This window comes from Amblyraja radiata, chromosome 16, assembly GCF_010909765.2.
Source record: "Amblyraja radiata isolate CabotCenter1 chromosome 16, sAmbRad1.1.pri, whole genome shotgun sequence".
Classification (NCBI taxonomy): Eukaryota; Metazoa; Chordata; class Chondrichthyes; order Rajiformes; family Rajidae; genus Amblyraja; species Amblyraja radiata.
Window position 1 is genome coordinate 1,031,342 of NC_045971.1, and position 22,292 is coordinate 1,053,633.

Sequence of the window (22,292 nt, forward strand, 5' to 3'; positions counted from 1 at the left end):
AAATCAACTCCCGCCCCATCACGTATCCACCTATCACTTACCAGACTTTGTCCCGCTCCCACCTCCTTCCCAGAATATCCCCCCCCCCCCCCGCACGGCAATCCATATTGTCATGTGATAGGAGCAGAATTAGGCCATTCGGCCCATCATGTCCACTCTGCCATATGAAGAAATGTCCCAACCAGATGCCACCTGACCTGCAACGTTCCTCCAGCACTTTGTGTTTTGGCTGTGAAATACACTGTGTTATGTTGAAACCACCATCTAAATGGAAGTGTTTAAGAAGGAACTGCAGATGCTGGAAAATCGAAGGTAGACAAAAATGCTGGAGAAACTCAGCGGGTGAGGCAGCATCTATGGAGCGAAGGAAATAGGTGACGTTTCGAGACCTTTCTTCTGTCTGAAGTTGCCTATTTCCTTCGTTCCATAGATGCTGCCTCACCCGCTGAGTTTCTCCAGCACTTTTGTCAACCATCTAAATGGAAGTGTTAACTGAAGTCAGTCTAGAACCCAGGTCTCTGCTACATATACATTCCACACAGTCCTGTGGTCTCTCCGGGACACTGATAATAATGATCAGCTGCTTGTTCTTGCGGTCGAGGCTAATTCCTTGAGAATAACAGCAAGAAAGCTTGGGAATGCCTGGAACCCAGAGAACCGGAATGGGAACAAGTCTGATCCACGCCCAAATCATTGGAGAGATTTGTTTCTACAAGTTGAGCAGTAAGTGTATGCTGGGGTGGGGCAGTGGGAAGATGTGGTGGGTGGACTCTGCCTGAGTAAGCCTCTGTTTCCTGCAACCCATTAGATTTAACCTTTTGCTACTTCATTGTGCGGTTGTGAGGAAATGACGGATGATCAATATACACCAGGTTGGCCTCTGGCCAGAGATGTGAATATTGGTATTGCATTTGTCTTGCAGCATGTTCCCAGTCACCTGCCACTGCACGGAGCCTCCCCATCCAGCACAAGGCCTAGTAGATCCCTTCAGTAAAACCTTGGTGGAAGTTTGGTCGATCTCAGCAAGGTTGAGGGGGACCAAGGTGGGACAATAGAGATGGGCTCAGTTCTAACTGAACGGCATCTTCTTATGAAGGCTCACTGTGAGTGGGACGTGGGCTAAATGCCCCCAAGTCAGGGAGGGAGAGGGTGGACAGAGTTCCACATAATTGCTGCCATGCCCCAACTGAATTCTGGAGGACAGGCTTGGGTCGCCCGAGGGTCCACATCCCAGATCCAGTGCATATCCTCGACTGGATTGCCTGGGCTCAAGTTGGGCAGGCTAGGACTTTTATACCTTGGAGAGCAGGAGGCAGATGGCGTTCTTGTAGATGTTAATAATCATGAGGGGAATAGATAGGGTGGCTGCACAGGGTCTTTACCCTAGGATAGGAGAATCGGAGAAGCAAGAGACTGCAGGTGCTGGAGTCTTCTGCATTAATACAGAGGGCTGGAGGAATGGTGGTGTTTAAGGGGCTTATGGATATGCAGCGAATGGAGGGATATGGATCACGTGTAGGAAGAGGAGATTAGTTTAACTTGGCATCATGTTTAGCACGGATATTGTGGGCCGAAGGGCCTGTTCCTGTGCTGCACTGTTCTGTTCTATCTCAACGTGTGAGGCTACATATGTGAAAGGATAGTTTGGGTTCAGGACCATTCTTCAGACAGTCCACAGATGCTGCCTGATCCGCTGAGTTCCTCAAGCATGTTGCGTTTTGCTTGGGAAAGGAACTGGTCCTGTTCTGCTATTGCCTGGGCTCAAGTTGGGCAGGCTAGGACTTTAATACCTGAAGGTGTCTTGTAGATGTATGTAATCATAAGGGGAATAGATAGGGTGACTGCACAGGGTCTTTACCCCAGGGTAGCAGAATCAAGAATCAGAGTACATCAAATTAAGATAAGAAGGGAAATATTTAATAGGAACCTGAGGGGTAATGTTCAACATGGAGGGTGTTGGTACGAGCTGCCAGAGGAGGTAGCTGTGGCAGGTACTATAACAATATTTAAAAGACATTTAGATGGGTATTTAGATGGATATGGGCCAAAACTAGGATAATAGGACTGTCTTACATGGTCATCTTGGTCAGTGTGGACGTTGGGCTGAAGGGCCCGTTTCCGTGCTGTGTTGTGTTGTGTTGGCCCACCTGGCTTCATGTTCCTTGCCCCGCTCGTTCCCTTCCACTTCTCGCCCCCACACACACCTCCGCTGCCAGCTTCACTTTTCACAAACAAATATCCCCGTTCAACCCGCGTGATCCAGTGGGGAACCGACTGGGAACGAGAGTTGGACAAACTCATGCTGAATCTACACCCTTCAGTCGAGATACAACCACCAAGAACGACACACACTACTGGAGTAACTCAGCGGGACAGGCAGCACCTCTGGAGGGAAGGAATGGGCGACGTTGCAGGTCGACACCCTTCTTCAGACCGAGCGCCAGGACAGAGGGAGTCGCAGAGATAAGGAAGTGTAAGAGATCAAAAAAGATGAAGATGACAATAAATTGTTAGCTGGGGGAAGGTGACAACAAAGCAGACAGAGAGACGATGTAATCAGGGGGGGGACAGAGAATTGGATGGAGAGAGAGAGAGAGAGAGAGAGAGAGGGACAGCAAGGGGTACTTGGAGTTAGACAAGTCAATACTCATACCGCTGGGGTGTAAGCTGCCCAAACACCAGGGCCCGGCCCACGTTCCTCTCCGTGTCTCTGTACCAGCCCGGCTTCACTGCTGACCATGGGAGCTCCAGTCAAACACAAAGCGCTGGAGTTACTTAGCGGGTCGGGCAGCATCCGTGGAGGGGGTGGATAGTCAGCGCTTCAGGTCGCCTGAAGAAGAGTCTCGACACGAAACATCACCCGTCCATTCCCTCCACAGATGCTGCCCGACACGCTGGGTTCCAATCCTCCCTCGCCTGCTGTCAACATCTTAGTGATGTCTGTGATCTGGAGAAATACACTTGATTACATTCAGTAGACACAAGGAACTGCAGGTGCTGGTTTATATCAAAGATGGGAAAATGATAGGTGACGTTTGGGGATCGGTCTGAAGAAGGGCCCCGACCCGAAAAGTAATCTATTCACGTTCTCCACAGATGCTGCCTGCCCCGCTGAGTTACTCCAGCACTCTGTCTATTCTTTCCTGGTTTAGTCTTGATTACATTCAATGCTGGTCGCGATGACGGGGGATTGAAGGGTCTGCAGCTAATTTAGGCTTTGCATAATCACATTGAGTCTGGTTATAAGTTGCATTGTATCATTCCTGCTCCTTGCTCCTTGGCCGCTGACTGTGGCTGGCTAACCCGGGCAGTGACCTTCAGCGGGGGAGCCAGCTTGACCCACAGTCGGGGCCGCTGGGCAACAGACAACCCGCTGGGGGTCTGTGTGTGGCGCTGCGGACCAACAGCGGGGCCATTAAAGGGCACCAAGCCCGCCCTCTGCCCTGGCACTGCCAAGACCAGCCCCCTTCCCCATTAACCTGCCACTGGCTGTGTTTTCATGCACCTTCGTTTATGGATAAATGCGATACATATAGAGAGAGCCTGCGGCCTGCATTTGGCAGCGGGACATCAACGCCAGGCGGAGCGGAGCGGAGGGGAGCTCGGGTGGCGAGCTGGTGTTAGGACTTGAGAGACGGGATGCTGCTGGACTTCCTCATCACCAGCCGGAGCTCGATGTCGGGGAGGTCGGCCTGCTGGCCGCCGCAGCTGCCCTCCTCAGTCGCCGCCAGGTGCAGGTCGAAGCGGAGCGACGCAGACTTCTTGCGGAGGTGCGGGTTGTCTTTGAAGAAGGAGCACTCCCACTCCTTGATAACCTCGTCCACTCTCTCCGTCCTGAAACCACCGCAAGCATCGTCAGCAGAGACGCCCGGAATTCATACAGTACATTACACTCGCAGAGTCACACAGTGTAGAAACAGCCCAACTTGCCTGCACCAACCAACATGTCCCAGCTACACGTCCCACCTGTCTGAATTTGGCCCATATCCCTCTAAATCTGTCCTATCCATGTATCTGTCTAATTGTTTCTTAAATGTTGTGATAGTCCCTGCCTCAACTACCTCCTCCATACACCCACCACCGTTCCATACACCCACCACCGTTCCATACACCTGTGTGAAAAAGTTACCTCAGATAAAATCTTTCCCCCTTCACCTTAAACCTATGCCATCTGGTCCTCGATTCCCCTAATCTGGGAAAGAGACTCTACCTGATCTATTCCTCTCATGATTTTAGACACCTCTACAAGATCTCCCCTCATCCTCCAGCGCTCCAAGGAATAGAGTCCCAGTCGACTCAACCTCTCCCTACAGCTCAGACCCTCGAGTCCTGGCAACATTCCTTCTTTGCACCCACTTCAACGAAACCATCTTTCCAATAACATAGAAAATAGGTGCGGGAGTAGGCCATTCAGCCCTTTGAGCCAGCACCGCCATTCAATGTGATCATGGCCGATCCAGAATCAGTACCAGGTTCCTGCCTTTTCCCCATATCCCTTGATTCCTTTAGCCAAAAGAGCTATATCTAACTCTCTCTTGAAAACATCAAGTGAATTGGCCTCCACTGCCTTCTGTGGCAGGGAATTCCACAGATTCACAACTCTCTGGGTGAAAACGTTTTTCCTCATCTCAGTCCTAAATGGCCTACCCCTTATTCTTAAAGTGTGACCCCTGGTTCTGGACTCCCCCAACATCGGGAACATTTTTCCTGCATTTAGCCTGTCCAATCTCCTTAATAATTTTATATGTTTCTATATCATCCTTCCAAATTCCAAATAACATGGTGCCCAGAACTGAACACATTAGTTTGAGTGCAGTCTCACCAACATCTTATACAACTGCAACATGACCTCCCAACTGGTGTATACTCAGTAGTTGGGCAGTGAATGAAAGTGAGTGGCACTGTCAAACTTTGCTCATTCAGTGTTCTATGAGGAATGAAATAAATATTCTTGTACTTACTGAATTTTGCCGCGAGCCTTTGAAGTCTTAGCCACCGAGTTGTGACCATGAAACTCCTGTGTTGCCGCCATCTCAACCCTCTGCTCATGGCAATCTTCCACTGCAGGAACTGCTGAAGAAAATGTAGTCATCTGTGACCACGTCTGTCAATGGTGGTGTCCAACTGTGCCCAGACCCCCTGCCACCAATGTTTATAGGTCATAGGAGCAGAATTAGGCCATTCGGCCCATCGAGTCCACTCCACCATTCGATCACGGTTGATCTATCTTTCCTACTCTACCCCCATCCTCCTGCCTTCTCCCCGGACCCTATGACACCCGTACTAATCAAGAACATGTCTATCTCCGCTTTTAAACTATCTAAAGACGGCCTCCACAGCTGCCTTTGGCAATGAATTTCACAGATTCACTATCCTCTGACTAAAGAAATTGCTCCACATCTCCATTGTAAAGGTACGTCCTTTTTTTCCGAGGCTGTGGCCTCTGGTCCTAGATTCTCCCACTAGTGGAAATATCCTTGCCACATCCACTCTATCTACGCCTTTCATAATCAGGTGGGTGTCAATGAGACCCCCCCCCCCTCATCCTTCCAAACTCCATTTACTCCCGTTACTGCAAGTGTTGTGGGCTGGGGCTTGGCCCAAAGTACTGGTTAAGTGGTGGAAGCTTCATCACATCAGCCATCAGGATCCTGATCCACCCTGAACTATTGTGGACCTTGCATAAGGTTGCACCATGTACATCAGCTTGCACTACAATGGTCTGATACAGCCCCACTACAGCTGACTATTTATTGTACTGTTGTTGTGTTTATTGCAAAGAGATGGTGGCTGATCTGAGTAATTCTGTTGTGTTAGCCTCCACAGCATTAGATAGATACCAGAAACATGCCTGACATTGAAGAGAGTCCAGGGGCAGCAGTGACTGCAGTGACGATTGCTAAGGAGAAGGTGTGGTTGGTTCACACCCACGTTGGTTTTGCAAACAGCCTGTCACCGCTGGAGACTCGCCAGCAGCCTCACGAGGAGGTACAGCCACAAGACCTCAATAACAACTCCAAGGCCCGGCGCACTAATTGGACTTTCCTGCACACGGGTTGTGATTGGTGACAGGCTCTATGCAAAACCAATGTGGGTGTGAAGGCACCACAAAGGTGCTTGAGAAGCTGGAAGATCTGAAGGTGGGTGTCACCTGGACCAGGTGCACAGCACCCCAGGGTTCTGAAAGAGGTAGCTGTGGAGATCGTGGAGGTATTAGTAATGATCTTTCAAGGATCACTAGAGTGGGGAGTGGTTCCAGAGGACTAGGAATCGTGAATGTAGCGTCACTGTTTAAGAAGAGAGCGAGGCAAAAGAAAGGATTTACTCACCTGAGGGGAGACACACCTGCGTCTGACGGAAGGAGCTGAGCGATGATGCAGAGCCAACAGCGGCTGCATTGGAGAGTCTGAAATGGAAACCAGTGCAAATGTGGTCAAACTGCACCTACAGCTACGAGCGAATCCTATAGAAACATTAAATTCTTAAACATATAAACATGCTCCCAATGTTGGGGGAGTCCAGACCAAGGGTCACAGTTTAAGAATAAGGGGTCAGCCATTTAGGACTGAGATGAGGAAAAACTTTTTCACCCAGAGAGTTGTGAATCGGTGGAATTCTCTGCCACAGAAGGCAGTGGAGGCCAATTCACTGGATGTTTTCAAGAGAGAGTTAGATACAGATCTTTTGGCTAAAGGAATCAAGGGATATGGGGAAAAAGCAGGAACGGGGTACTGATTCTGGATGATCAGCCATGATCATATTGAATGGCCGTGCTTGCTCGAATGGCTGACTCCTCCACCTATTGTCCGTGTAACTATTCTTGTGCAGCAGAGATGGCCTGTAGTCGCTGTGGAACCTCGCAGCGGCAGCGGTGAAGCCACGCGGTCGACCCGAGGTCGGCGGTCGATGAGGGAGCGGGGGAATCACCGTGCGGGGGGGGGGGTGGGGGAGGGGGAAGAACAATGGAGGGCCCGGCGTGGGGCTACCGCCATGGGGGGGGGGGGGGGGGGGGGGGGGGGGGAGAGATATATGGGGGACCCAGAGTAGGGAGGTGATGAGGGGGGGAAACAAAGAAAGAACCGGCGGGGGTACTTTGTAAACATCGGAGGTGGCTGCTATTTGTACATCTTAGGTGCACGCAAAGAATTTCACCGTGCTGGAGTAACTCAGCGGGTCAGGCAGCATCTGTGGAGAACATGGATAGGTGACGTTTCACAGAGTGCTGGAGTAACTCAGCGGGTCAGGCAGCATCTGTGGAGAACATGGATAGGTGACGTTTCACAGAGTGCTGGAGTAACTCAGCGGGTCAGGCAGCATCTGTGGAGAACATGGAAAGGTGACGTTTCACAGAGTGCTGGAGTAACTCAGCGGGTCAGGCAGCATCTGTGGAGAACATGGATAGGTGGCGTTTCACAGAGTGCTGGAGTAACTCAGCGGGTCAGGCAGCATCTGTGGAGAACATGGATAGGTGACGTTACAGGTCGGGACCCCATCTCAATGGTTCTTTATAATCACATGTGCCAAGCTACAGTGAATATGTTTTTTTGCAAACAGTTCAGCAAAGTATTACTGTGCAGAAGCACCATCTTAGATTAAGTACAAAGTGTATAGAAATATTCCACTGAGAGAAGAGTCAGGCAGCATCTCTGGAAAAAAGGAATGGGTGATGTTTTGGGTCAAGACCTTTCTTCAGATCCGACCAGAAACGTCAGCTATCCATGTTCTCCACAGATGCTGCCTGACCCGCTGAGTTACTCCAGCACTCTGTCCTTGTGTGTATTAACCAGCATCTGCAGTTCCTTGTTCATACAGCAGATCCATCACTTACCTTCCCTCCTCCTTGTCCATGAGGCTGCGGTACCTGCCGATTTCTCCCTCCAATCGCACTTTGGTGTTGACCAACAGTTGGTTTTGCCACACCTGGTGTTCAATGTCTCCCCTGACCTCCTTCAACTCGTGCTCCAGTTGTCCCACCATCTTGGCCAGGCTCCTGCGTTGCAGCTCGTGTCTCCGCACCGATGCCTGCAGGGACTGCTCCAATCCCTTCTGCTGTAAAACAACACCAGCTCTGCTCAAAATCACCACTCCACTCGGCAATGAAACTGGCCTTCCTTACACACAGCAGCCAACCATTCAGTTCAGTAAGATGCAAAATGCTGGAGTAACTCAGCGGGACAGGCAGCATCTCTGGAGAGAAGGAGTGGGTGGCGTTTTGAGTCGAGACCCTCCTTCAGACATCTCGACCCGAAACGTCACCCATTACTTCTCTCCAGAGATGCTGCCTGTCCCGCTGAGTTACTCCAGAATTTTGTGTCTATCTTAGGTTTAATCCAGCATCTACAGTTCCTTCCTGCACATTCAGTTCAGTTAGTTTATTGTCATGTGTACCAAGGTACAGTGAATAGATCATCAGGCCATGTGATAGGAGCAGAATTAGGCATTCAGCCCATCTTGTCTACTCCACAATTCCATCACGGCTGATCTATCTCTGCCTCCTAACCCCATTCTCCTGCCTTCTCCCCATAACCCCCGACACCCGCACTAATCAAGAATCTATCTGTCGCTGCCGTACAAATATCTATTGACTTTTGGCCTCCACAGCCGACTGTGGCCATGTGTTCCACAGATTCACCACCACAAAGCTTTTGTTGCGTGCTAACCAGTCAGTGGAAAGACAATACATGATTACAATCGAGCCATTCACAGTATACAGACACACGATAAGGGAATAATGTTTAGTGCAAGGTAAAGCCAGAAAAGTCCGATCAAAGATAGTCCGAGGGTCACCAATGAAGAAGACAGTAGTTCAGCACCGCTCTCTAGTTGCAGTAGGATGATTCATTTGCCTGATAACAGCCGGGAAGAAACTGCCCCTGAATCTGGAGGTGTGCATTTTCACACTTCTATACTTTTTGCCCGATGGGAGAGGGGAGAAGAGGGAGTGGCCGGGGTGCGACTCGTCCTTGATGATGCTGCTGGCCTTGCCGAGGCAGCGTGAGGTGTAGATGGAGTCAATGGAAGGTAGACAAAAGTGCTGGAGAAACTCAGCGGGTGCAGCAGCGTCTATGGAGCGAAGGAAAGGGAGGTTGGTTTGTGTGTGTGATGGTCTGGGCTGTGCAGTCACATGATAAATGTCACATGACATTATTATTATGACAACCACCATCAGTCAAACATTCTTGACATCAGCCATGACCACATCAGTGGTGTGGGAAGGAACTACTGATGCTGGTTCATACAAAGATAGACACAAAGGGCTGGAGTATTGTGTGCAGTTTTGGTCCCCTAATTTGTGGAAGGACATTCTTGCTATTGAGGGAGTGCAGCGTAGGTTTACAAGGTTAATTCCCGGGATGGCGGGACTGTCATCTGCTGAGAGAATGGAGCGGCTGGGCTTGTACACTCTGGAGTTTAGAAGGATGAGAGGAGATCTCATTGAAACATATAAGATTGTTAAGGGTTTGGACACGCTAGAGGCAGGAAACATGTTCCCGATGTTGGGGGAGTCCAGAACCAGGGGCCACAGTTTAAGAATAAGGGGTAAGCCATTTAGAATGGAGACAAGGAAACACTTTTTCTGACAGAGAGTGGTGAGTCTGTGGAATTCTCTGCCTCAGAGGGTGGTGGAGGCAGGTTCTCTGGATGCTTTCAAGAGAGAGCTAGATAGGGCTCTTAAAAATAGCGGAGTCAGGCGATATGGGGAGAAGGCAGGAACGGGGTCATGATTAGGGATGATCAGCCATGATCGCATTAAATGGCAGTGCAGGCTCGAAGGGCCGAATGGCCTACTCCTGCACCTATTGCCTATTGTAGCTCAACAGGTCAGGGAGCATCCCTGCAGAAATAGAAGAGGGGACGTTTCAGGTCAGAACCCTTCTTCAAAACTTTTTCCCAAAATGCCACCTATTGTTTTTCTCCAGAGATACTGCCTGACCTGCTGAGTTTCTCCAGCATTTTATGTCTATCTACCACACCAGCGGTATTTATAACTGATGGATGGATTGATTGAAAGGTACAGCATGGAAACTGGGCCATTAGACCACCATGCCAACCATTGGTCACCCATTCACATCTGTGCAATGTTATCCCAATTTCTCATCCACCCGCTACACACTTGGGCCAATTTGCTGAAACCACTTAACCTACAAACCCGCACATCTGGGGGATATGGGCGGAAACCGGAGCACCTGGAGAAAACCCACATGGTAACATAGAGAACATGCAAACTCCACATGGACAGCACAAGGCAGCGGCTCTACCAGCTGCGCTACTGTGCTGCCCTAATGTTCATTACACAATACTCTGGAATTTAGAAGGATGAGAGGGCATATTATTGAAACATACAAGATTAATTCACGGTTTGGACAAGCTAGAGGCAGGAAACATGTTCCCGATGATGGGGGAATCCAGAACCAGGGGCCACAGTTTAAGAATAAGGGGTAAGCCATTTAGAACGGAGACGAGGAAACACTTTTTCACGCAGAGAGTGGTGAATCTCGTGAATGTACAGTCTTTTCCCCCGGAGTTGGGAAAGTAAGAACTAGAGAGCTTAACTGGAATCTGAGGGGCAACTTTTCACACAGAGGATGGTGGATATATGAAATATATAAGATGCCAGAGGAAGTAGATACGACACGATACGATAGAACTTTATTGATCCCAGGAGGGAAATTGATCTGCCAACAGTCACAAAAACACAAAATACACAACACAATAAAACCCCACAAAAGAGGAGCCAGGTGGAATAAGAACATTTAAAAGACACCTGGACAGGTACATAGATACATGGATGGGGAGGTTGTAGAGGGATGTGGGTTAAAAGCAAGCAGATCAGATTTAGCTTTACTGGGGCATCTTGGTCTGCATGGCCACATTGGGTCGAACGGCCTGTTTCCGTGCAGTTTGTCTCCGTGACTCTATAACCTTACCGAAGGCATCTTTGGAGTGAAGGAATTGTGATCCCAGCTACAAAGACAGGTGTACAGCAATTTGTTCTTCCCACGCACAATTAAAGCATGGAATAATCTCCACCCAACTATAGTTACCCAACCAGATGCAACTAAATTTAAAGTAGCTCTTTCTTCCCAATAACCCTTTCTGGCTCAAGCCCTCCCTTCACCACCTCCAGTTTAAATTCCATTTGGAATATTTTGGAGGACCAAGAAACCAAGAACCAAGAATAGGTGACGTTTTGGGTCGAGGCCCTTCTTCAGACTGATGTGGGCGTGGGGGGGCGGGAAGAAAGGAAGAGGCGGAGACTATAGGCTGTGGGAGAGCTGGGAAGGGGAGGGGAAAGAGGGAGAAAGCAGGGACTACCTGAAATTGGGGAATTTCACCCCAGCGGTATGAACATCGACTTCTCCAATTTCAGGTAGTCCCTACTTTCCCCTCCCCTTCCCAGCTCCCACAGCCCACTGTCTCCTTCTCTTCCTTCCCCCCCCCCCCCACCCCACCCCCACATCAGTCTGAAGAAGAGTATCGACCCATTCCATCGCTGCATAGATGCTGCCTCACCCATTGAGTTTCTCCAGCACTTGTGTCTACCTACTGATTATTTGACATTGGTTCATAAATAGATTAGAGATGTGAGTGATTATTTTAAAATGTTACACACATCTATAATTTCCTGCAGTTTACTGCGCTTTGTGTTACTGTCAGTCTGTGTAAATCCCTGTGTAAACATAGGAAACATTCTTGGAGACTGAACAAGACCGAGCGATGTACGTTGCCCTAAGGCCCCGTCTACAATCAGAGCCCCCCGCTGGTGTTGGGGCTTGAGATGAGTATGTGTTACTGGGAAGAGGGCCCATCGATCAGGTCCCAGCTGGTGAAATCCTGGACAGGGAACCCACCCGATCGGTCTCCTAGAGTAGACAGAAAATGCTGGAGTAACTCAGCGGGACAGGCAGCATCTCTGGATAGAAGGAATGGGTGACGTTTCGGGTCGAGACCCATCTCCTAGTGAGTCAGTGGGAAAGGGAAACGAGAGATATGGATGATGATGTAGCGAGATAAATAACAATGAATGAAAGATATGTAAAAAATACCAATGATAAAGAAATCAATCCATTGTTAGCTGTTTGTTGGGTGAAAACAAGACGCTGGTGTGGTTGGTTGGGTGGGGGGGGAGATAGAGAAAGAGGGAACGCAGGGGTTACTTGAAATTAGAGAAATCAATATTCATACCACAGATGCCCAAGCGAAATATGAGATGCTTTTGGCTCAGTCTGACAATGGAGGAGACCTAGGACCCGAAACGTCACCCATTCCTTCTCTCCAGAGATGCTGCCTGTCCCGCTGAGTTACTCCAGCTTTTTGTGTCCATCTTTAGTTTAAACCAGCATCTGCCGTTCCTTCCGACACATTTGGTCCCCTCAGGCAATGCTTTCACCAGCTCTCCCTTCAGTGCCCCCCACACTGGGTGTTCACAAGCACCCCCTCCTCCAATAACCAACCCACCTCTCAATGCAGCCTGGCAACCAGACAACTACTTAGAAGTTACTCTGGAAGTTGATAAACAGGAAAGAAACCCTATTGTGTTTTATCTCTAAAGTCTAGTGTCTAAAGATGCTGCCTGACCCACTGAGTTCCTCCAGACACTGTATGTTGCTCAAGACTACAATGTCTGCTGTTCCTGTGCCTCTGTTTAAGGATGTTCCTTGATCTGTGGACTCACAGAGTCTCTCTCCCAGGGCTGAGGAATCACGAACCAGGGGACATAGGTTTAAGGTGAAGGGGGAAAGATTTAATAGGAACCCGAGGGGTAGCAATTTCAGGTGGTGGGTGTACGGAACGAGCTGCCAGAGAAGGTAATTGAGGCAGGGACTATTGCAATGTTTAAGAAACAATTAGCCAGGTGGATAAGACAGGGCGTAGGAAGGAACTGCAGATGCTGGTATACACCGAAGAGAGACACAAAGGCAGGCAGCATCTCTGGAGAGAATGAATGGGTGACGTTATGGGCAGGACAGGACAGGCTTAGAGGGCTATGGGCCAAACGCGGGCAGGTGGGACTAGTGTATGTTTTGTTTAAAACAAAAAGATAATCATTTGTAAGATACAAGAAGATTCTTAGTCACCGATTATTGTCCAAGGACTAGTGTAGTTGGCCGGTGTGGGCAAGTTGGGGTGAAGTGCCCGATCCCACACCATCGGACTCTATGACTATGAATCTGTCTGTTTTTGATCAAGAGGAGAAGTTGAGCGTGTAGGTGCTGTACAGCTGGTCAGCTCACTCACCGGCCAGCTCGCTCACCGGCCAACTCACTGCTCAGGACAGCGCAGGCTGTGTGGGAGGTAGACAAAAGTGCTGGAGAAACTCAGCGGGTGCAGCAGCATCTATGGAGCGAAGGAAATAGGCAACGTTGCCTATTTCCTTCGCTCCATGCAAAGAGTTGAACAATCTCCACTATAGGAAATAGGCAACGTTTCGGGCTGAAACCCTTCCGGGTTTCGGCCCGAAACGTTGCCTATTTCCTTCACTCCATAGATGCTGCTGCACCCGCTGAGTTCCTCCAGCACTTTTGTCTACCTTCGATTTTCCAGCATCTGCAGTTCCTTCTTAAACAGGCTGTGTGGGAAACCACCATCAGACAGCAGGTGACAGCTCATTTGCTTCTGATCTATGACCAAATATCTCCTTTTATCTTACAAATGATTTTCTTTTTGTTTTAAACAAAACATTCATTGGGGTGTGTAACTATAATTAAATTGGACCTCTATTGATGAATAACAAGTCTGTGAGCTGTTGATGGGAACAAGGAGACAGAGTACAGGGAGTTGACTGCACTACCTGCCAAGGTGTCAATCACTGTTGCGTAAGCAATTAGATACATCCATCCATGGAGGGCTGTTGTCACACACACCTGCCATCACAGACTCCACAGAACACTGGGCATTGAAACAGGACCAGAGGAGGAGCTTCTCCAACCTGTTCACCCTGTTCGGCCGTCAGCTCCTTGTCACCATGTGTCTGGGATCCATCGGTAGCTGACATGAAATGAACAACCGTCTCAGCATCTACTGCCCTCTGTGGAAACAATTCCAAATTCCCCCCGATGTCAGTCCTGTAAGCCATGTCCCGGCAAGCTGCACGGTGGAAGGGTAGTCAATCTGTAAACGCACACAGCCTCTAGCCCAGAGTAACATAGACAATAGGTGCAGGAGTAGGCCAATCGGCCCTTCGAGCCAGCACCGCCATTCAATGTGGTCATGGCTGATCATAATAATAATAATATATTTTATTGTCATTGCACAGAGGTACAACGAGATTTGGTATGCAGCTTCCATCCGATGTCATTACTTAAACAACTAAAATTTAGATACCCAGAGAAACATGATTTATAAAACAGACCGGTAAAACAGTCTAAAGTGCAATCGGTCTGTGCCGGGTCGATGTGTGACGTGACCATCCGAGGGAGACAGTTCATGGGGGGAGGCACTCAGCAGGGACGGTTCAGAGCAGCTATAGCTCTGGGGATGAAGCTGTTCCTGAGTCTGGAGGTGCGGGCGTAGAAGGCCTTGTAACGTCTGCTGGAAGGTAGAAGTTCGAACAGACTATGAGAATCAGTACCCCGTTCCTGCTTTCTCCCCATATCCCTTGAATCTGTTAGCCCTAAAAGCTACAATAACTCTAACTCTCTTGAATACACACAGTGAATTGGCCTCCACTGCCTTCTGTGGCAGAGAATTCCACAGATTCACAACTTTCTGGGTGAAGAAGTGGTTTGAAGTTTGGATGATCGTCCCACCTGATTCTCATGCTCTCCATCCAGGAGACGGCAGTATTGGGCGATCTCCATCTCCAGCCTGGTTTTGATGTCCAGGAGCTGTGTGTAGTCTTGGCTCTGCCTCTGCATGTCCATCTGGATCTGGGACAACTCTGCACCCCGACCGCTGAGGATGTCCTGTAGGTTGAGCAGCTGGTCAGCGTACTGCTCCTCTGTATCCTGCAGGTTGGATTCCAGCGATGATTTCACACTCAAGAGCGAGCGCGTAGGCGAATCGAGGACCAGAGGACTTCAGTTCAAGGTGAAGGGGAAAAGATCTAACAGGAGTGGTAACTTTCTCCACACAAAGGGTGGTGGGTGTATGGAACAAACTGCCAGAGGAAGTAGTCGAGGCTGGGACAATCACAACATTTAAGAAACAGTTAGACAGGTACATGGATCGGACAGGTTTGGAGGGATATGGATCAAGCGCAGACATGCGCTACTAGTGTAGCTGGGACATTGTTGGCCGGTGTGGGCAAGTTGGGCCGAAGGGCTTGTTTCCACACTGTATCTATCTATGACTCTAATTAATTGCTGCTGACGGCTGTTGTGGTCAAGTCAATGGACATATTTAAGGTGCAGATTAATGGCTTCCTGATTAATACGGGTGTCAAGGGCTATGGGGAAAAGGCAGGCGAATGGGGTTGAGAGGGAGATATAGAACAGCCATGATTGAATGGTGAAATAGACTGGATGGGCCGAATGGCCTAATTCTGCTCCAATCACTTGTGAACCAGACCTACCAGCAGGTCCGGCTCTACCACAGTGGACAGGGGACCCTTGGCTCGGGAACCCGCCCAGAATAAAGGGAGGTCATTTAAGACTGAGGTGAGAAAAAACTTTTTCACTCAGAGAGTTGTGAATTTATGGAATTCCCTGCCACAGAGGGCAGTGGAGGTCAAGTCACTGGATGGATTTAAGAGAGAGTTAGATCAGTGGTTCCCAACCTTTTTTAGCTCATGGCCCCCTTGGGATCTTTTAATTTTTCTGTGCCCCACCTGACATTATTAGCGGAAATAAGTACTTCAATATTATACCTTCCATAAAAATATCAGTGTCTATTAATTGCACATATATTCTCTTTTATTCTATTCCACAAACATCAAAAATATTTAAACTACATAAGATTTAAATTTATTAGAACTGAAATTAGGAGGCAACAGGGTGGCAGATCTGCGGCCCCCCTTCATTGAACCTGTGGCCCCCTAAATCCCCCAAATGTTTCTGTGGCCCCCCTGAAATTTGCCATATGGCCCCAGGTTGGGAATCACCGAGTTAGATAGAGCTCTCGGGGCTAGTGGAGTCAAGGGATATGGGGAGAAGGCAGGCACGGGTTATTGATAGGGGACGATCAGCCATGATCAAAATGAATGGCGGTGCTGGCTCGAAACGTTCTATGTTTCTATGTTAATGCCCGGCTCACTGACCCAGCGTGAAGGGAGGGGCCGGAGGGCCGGTGAGCAGACCGGCTGCGGGAGGGAACGCATGGCCTCGATGGGGGGAGTGGCCTGCTGGAGGCCCTGCAGCATCCTGGGGCTGGGCTGGACCGGGCACCGCTCCAAGTGGCCAAGCACCTGGACCACACGTGGTGGAGCAGAGGCGGACGACACCGCGGCTATGCTTGGCCAGGCCGATCCTGCAACATCGCCAATGACAACAGACCTCCGTGGATGTATCCAATTGCTTATGCATTGTGATGCTTGTGTGGAACTGGATACATAAGTTAATTTCACTGTACCTTGGGCCTGTTTCTGTGCTGTATCTCTAGACTAGACTAGACTAGACTCGATGACTTTATGAATGCTCCTGTCTGTGCTACTTACCATCAGAAAGATCAGGTGTGACCTCAAGCTAGATTGTTCCTTCCACATCTACACCCATTATCCCCACTCTGTCATCAAACACTGAACACATCTCCCAACGGCTTCATCCTTTGCTTCATTTCCATAGAATTTAAGCCGAGCTAACAATCTTTAATGTGGGTCATTATGAATGCTTCTATGACTGCAGATAAACCACACCCAGAGACTCCCTCTCTCCTATTTAAGATTCACCTCAGTAAATACATTTGACACACCTGCTCTTCACACTGCCACGTGAACCCTTTCTATTCATCTCAAATTGCTGTAATAACAAAGAATAAAAGCTGATATCTGTGTCCTTGTTACAAGAGTACAATAATATTATTCTGGATAAGAGGCAGTAATTTTGGCATGTTTTGGTTGCAACAAAGAACACACAGTGAAGTGAGTCATTTGGTAAGGGCGGTGGGGTAGTCCCACAGAATCACTCCGCAGCCTGCAGCTATCAACAGCAGTTACCAGTGAGCAGTTTTGGGCACCATGTCTGAGGAAGGATGTGCTGGCTCTGGAGAGGGTCCAGAGGAGGTTTACAAGAATGATCCCAGGAATTCAGTTAAAGATTTACGAGGATGTTGCCAGGACTAGAGGGTGTGAGCTATAGGGAGAGGTTGAGTAGGCTGGGTCTCTATTCCATGGAGCGCAGGAGGATGAGGGAAGACCTTATAGAGGTGTATAAAATCATGAGAGGAATAGATCGGGTAGATGCTCAGAGTTTCTTGCTCAAGAGTAGGGGAATCGAGGGCCAGAGGACATAGGCTCAAGGTGAAGGGGAAAAGATTTAATAGGAATCTGAGAGGTAACTTTTTCACACAAAGGGTGGTGGGTGTATGGAAGAAGCTGCCAGAGGAGGTAGTTGAGGTTGGGACTATCCCAGCGTTTAAGATACATTAGACAGGTACATGGATAGGACAGGTTTGGAGGGATATGGACCAAGCGCAGGCAGGTGGGGGACATTGTTGGCCAGTGTGGGCGAGTTGGGCCGAAGGCCAACTCTTTGAGTGGCCACACCCGCATCTCACCACTGCCATCGGGAATAAGGTACACGAGCCTGAAAACTGTAATGTTCAGGTTCAGGAACAGCTTCTTCCCAGCAATCATCAGGCTCTTGAACACTGCACAACACTGACCTCAGCAACTGTGGATCTAAAATGGAATGTCTTTGGTTGCTCTACTGACTTTGCATTTATACACACACACACACACACACTATATATAAATATTATGTACACATATATAAGATAAATAAGACAATATGTAGATATAAATGAAATCCAAAATAAATTAATTATATAACACAATATATATATATTACACACACATACATAATCTGTGTGTAACAGCGTTGGTAAACATGACAATGAAACACTCTTGACTCAACCGGATGAAACCTCCGCATTCACAATGAGAGGGTGCAAACTCCACAGAGACAGCATCTCTGCTTGCTCAGCCACCGACTCCCCTTGTATCAGGGGGACGAGCACGGCACTGGCCCTGCCGGGTAGCGGCCAAGGACGGGGGTCGAGCAGGATGCCCCTGGCCCGCTGCTGCCCTACAGTGAGGCAACGTTAAACACAATCCCCCCCCAGTCTACCCCCCCCCCCCCACACCATCCCCAGTGTACCCCCCCACCCCCAGTGTACCCCCCATCCCCCCATCTCCAAACTCCCCCCACCCCCACAGTGTACCTCCCCACCCCACACCCCCACAGTGTACCTCCCCATCTCCACACCCACAGTGTACCCCCTCCCCATTTCCACACACCCCCACCCCCACAGTATGCCCCCCCTCATCTCCACACACCCCCACCCCACCCCCACAGTGTACCTCCCCATCTCCACACCCACAGTGTACCGCCCCACCCCACACCTGGAGCCGCAACCCCCCCCCCCCCCCCCCCCCCCCACCCCCAAGCCCCTTCTCTGTCCTCACCAGCGCCCGCACGGCGTGGGTCTCCCGCTGGACGCCGAGCCACTGGCGCCGGACATCCTCTAGCTCGGCCCGGGCCTTGTGCAGACACCGCTCATCCTCCGCCTGGTCGCCGGCACCGCACACCTGCACACGGGGCATGGATGTAGAGTAGAGCGGAGCGGAGCGGACGGGTCAGCGTGAGGGGACCAGCGGCCCGGGGAGAGGGGGGTCTGGTCTGGACAAGCCGGGCCGGGCCGGGGGGTCTTGCCGGTACAGGAGGGGGTTCGGGCCGGATGGGGGGGGATGGAGGATGGAGGAGGGGGATGGATGGAGGGGGGGGGGGGGGTGGGAGGGATGGAGGAGGGGATGGATGGAGGGGGGGGGGGTGGATGGAGGAGGGGAATGGATGGAGGGAGGGGGGGATGGAGGAGGGGGCGGCTTACATTGAGACCTACCTGGCGGCCTCGACTCTGCAAGATGTGGGCGTGGAGCGGCGGCGGCGACAACTCCATCGCTCTCCTTGTCCCGCTGCCTCTGTCATCCTCCAGCGGCCGCCCCGGGCCGGTGCGGACAGCGGTGGAGGTGGATGTGGAGGTCTCGGCCAGCGGGGGGTCGGGGACGGGCGGCCTGGATCTCGCCAACGGCACGGCGGCTCTGCACTGCCCGCGACCCGCCACCCTCAGCCCGCTGCGGGGTAACGATGCACCCTTTAAACCTCCTTCTCTCTGTCTCCCTCTGTCTCTCTCCCCCCTGCCCGGTGTCGGGGGCGCGCCTCCTGTGCACACTCGCCGCAGTGTGGGCTCGCCCGCAAACTGCCCGCAAACCGCATCAACTCAACGCACTCCACACACGCATAGGGTGACTGTTCCACACAGAATGTGCTGGGTGTATGGAAACAGCTGCCGGGTGAGATAGTTGAGGCAGGGACCATACGTTAATGTCCCAGCAGCAGAATTAGGCCATTCGGCCCATCAAGTCTACACCATTCAAGGTACACAAAATGCTGGAGAAACTCAGCGGGTGCAGCAGCATCTATGGAGCGAAGGAAATAGGCAACGTTTCGGGCCGAAACCCTTCTTCAGACGGGGTCTACACCATTCAATCCTGGCTGTTCTATCTCTGCCTCCTAATCCCATTCTTCTGCCTTCCCCGGGGCTGTTGATGCGGTTTACTTGGTACAGTGAAATTCTTTATTTGGCTACATGGATAGGACAGGTGTGGAGGGATATGGGCCAAACGCAGGCAGGTGGGACCAGTGCAGCAGAGCAAGTTGGGTCGAAGGGCCTGTTTGCACGCTGTATCTCTCTATGACTCTAATACGTAAGACATGCAAAGAGTTGTCGCCTATAAGGCGGCAACAAATGTATAAAAGTATTCAATATAGTCCCGTTGCCCCTTCTTCCTTCTAACCCCCCGTCGGTTCCCCCTCTGATAATCCTACTGATAGTTACAACGTGTTGACACCAATAAACCGGACACGTGTTTCATGCATCAATAGAAACGACTTTATTGAAGGCCACCAGAAAATTAAAGAGCAAAGCAATGTGTGGAGTTGATATCATCTTGGTCAGGTGAGAGAGAGGCTGTTTATTATTTAGTAATTTGGACATCCTGACGCGAATCAACAACCTTCCCATCAACCAACGTCTCTGTGACGGTTATATACTTCGTGGTGGTCACCACTTCCGGTACTTAAAGAAACAAACATGGGAGTAATTAATTAACAATAGACAAGCGGAAAGGATCACAGTCCGCGAGCATCGCCACTTTCCATTTCACTGAACATGTCGTATGTGTAGGTGACGAATACACTTGACTTCAAGTCTTTCACAGTCAATGAAATATTTTGGAAGTGTAGTGAAGGTGGAAATGCTGCAGACAACGTGTACACGGGCCTGTTTCCACGCTGTATCTCTAAACCAAACTAAACTCAACTAAACTGTGTGAACTGTATAATATATATTTATATAATGGTATATGGACACACTGATCTGTTCTGTAGTCAATGCCTACTATGTTCTGTTGTGCTGAAGCAAAGCAAGAATTTCATTGTCCTATCAGGGCCACATGACAATAAACTCACTTGAACTTGGACTTGAAGTGTGAAAACGCACACTTCCAGATTCAGGGACAATTTCTTCCCAGTTGTTATCAGGCAATTGAACCATTCTACCAATAACTGGAGAGCGGTCCTGAGCCACTATCAACCTCATTGAAGACCCTTGGAATATCTTCAATCGGACTTTATCTTGCACTAAACGTTATTCCCTTTATCATGTATCTGTGCGCAGTGGACGGCTCGATTGTAATCGGGTATTGTCTTTACACTGTCTGGTTAGCACGCAACAAAAGCTTTTCACAGTACCTTGGTACATGTGACAATAAACTAAACTAAATAAACTGAGGATCCTCCATGCAGAACAGTTTGTAATCTGAAGATATAGTGTCACATATCTGAGATCTCTTGTTCGATAAATTGGTTTTCTTTGCTAAAGATACTTGGCCAGAATCTGAATTTGGTGCCAATGGCCACAGCCCAATACAATAGCAGTCCTTCAATAGAAGTGTCCTTCTATTAGCAAGACCCGAGAATGCTTGGGTGGTTTACACCCCAGCGGTATGAACATTGACTTCTCCAATTTCAGGTAGTCCCTGCTTTCTCCTTCTTTCCCCTCCCCCCTTCCCAGCTCTCCCACAGCCCACTGTCTCCACCTCTTCCTTACTTCTTCCCCCCCCCCCCCCACCCGCACATTAGTCTGAAGAAGGGTCTCGACCCGAAACGTCACCTATTTCCTTCACTCCATAGATGCTGCCTCACCCGCTGAGATTCTCCAGGATCTTTGTCTACCTTCTATTAGCAAGATGTCTTTTGCTGACCGACCTACCAACCATCTGCGGCCAGAAAGTGAGGCATCAAAACTTGAAGCCCCATTCCTTGCCTCCAGAGATGTCGCCTGTCCCACTGAGTTACTCCAGGATTTTGTGTCTATCTTTGGTTTAAACCAGCATCTGCAGTTCCTTCCTGCAACATTTAGTGTCCGCTGTTGTGCATCAGTTCCAGAGACAATGTCCACAATGAGGTGGACATAAATCGGACAGAACGCTGGCTTATGGAAAGGGAATTCATAAGTTTAACTGTGGCGAAGAAACTGTTCCTGTCTAGTGGTGCGCACTTTGAAGCCTCTGCATCGTCTGGCCGATGGGAGTGGGAAGCAAAGGGAATGAGTGGTTAGGACAAGTCCGTGATTATGTTGGTTCAGGAATAACTACTTCCCCACAGCCATCAGGCTATTAAACTCAGCTCGGACAAAACTTTGAACATTAATAGCCAATTATCTGTTATTTGCATGTTATCAGTTTATTTATTCATGTGTGTGTATATATTTATATAATGGTATATGGACACACTGATCTGTTCTGTAGTCAATGCCTACTATGTTCTGGTGTGCTGAAGCAAAGCAAGAATTTCATTGTCCTATCAGGGACACATGACAATAAACTCTCTTGAATCTTGAATCTTGAATGTTGCTGCTTTCCTGAGTGAGCTGGAGATGGAGCTGATGGTGGAATTTCTGTGTGATGGACCGGTTAAGATTGTAGGATCCGACCCCACAGAACCAGGTTAAACGTTGACCAATACCCCACTTGTGAGCCCATCGCTGCTCTCTTGTTGCACCCCAGCACCTAACTGGTTTGGGGCATGTGGCCCTATTTGAGTTACAGAGGGAGGTCTGCAGGGCACATACACAGC

At 49.6% G+C, this 22,292-nt stretch overlaps 1 protein-coding gene across 1 annotated transcript in view; it reads right to left on the bottom strand.

Annotated features, from left to right (window-relative positions):
• Positions 1-3,387: 3,387 nt before the first annotated feature.
• Positions 3,388-22,292, bottom strand: part of LOC116981715 (keratin, type I cytoskeletal 17-like) — a 32,421-nt gene continuing 13,516 nt past the window's right edge. Inside the window, exons 8-14 of the mRNA XM_033034770.1 lie at positions 20,135-20,232; positions 18,997-19,353; positions 18,563-18,685; positions 7,829-8,049; positions 6,330-6,406; positions 4,962-5,073; positions 3,388-3,834 (exon numbers count right to left, since the gene is read on the bottom strand). Of these exons, the coding sequence (XP_032890661.1) occupies positions 3,621-3,834; positions 4,962-5,073; positions 6,330-6,406; positions 7,829-8,049; positions 18,563-18,685; positions 18,997-19,353; positions 20,135-20,232 (1,202 nt within the window). The 3' untranslated portion in view covers positions 3,388-3,620. The remainder of the gene's footprint in view (positions 3,835-4,961; positions 5,074-6,329; positions 6,407-7,828; positions 8,050-18,562; positions 18,686-18,996; positions 19,354-20,134; positions 20,233-22,292) is intronic.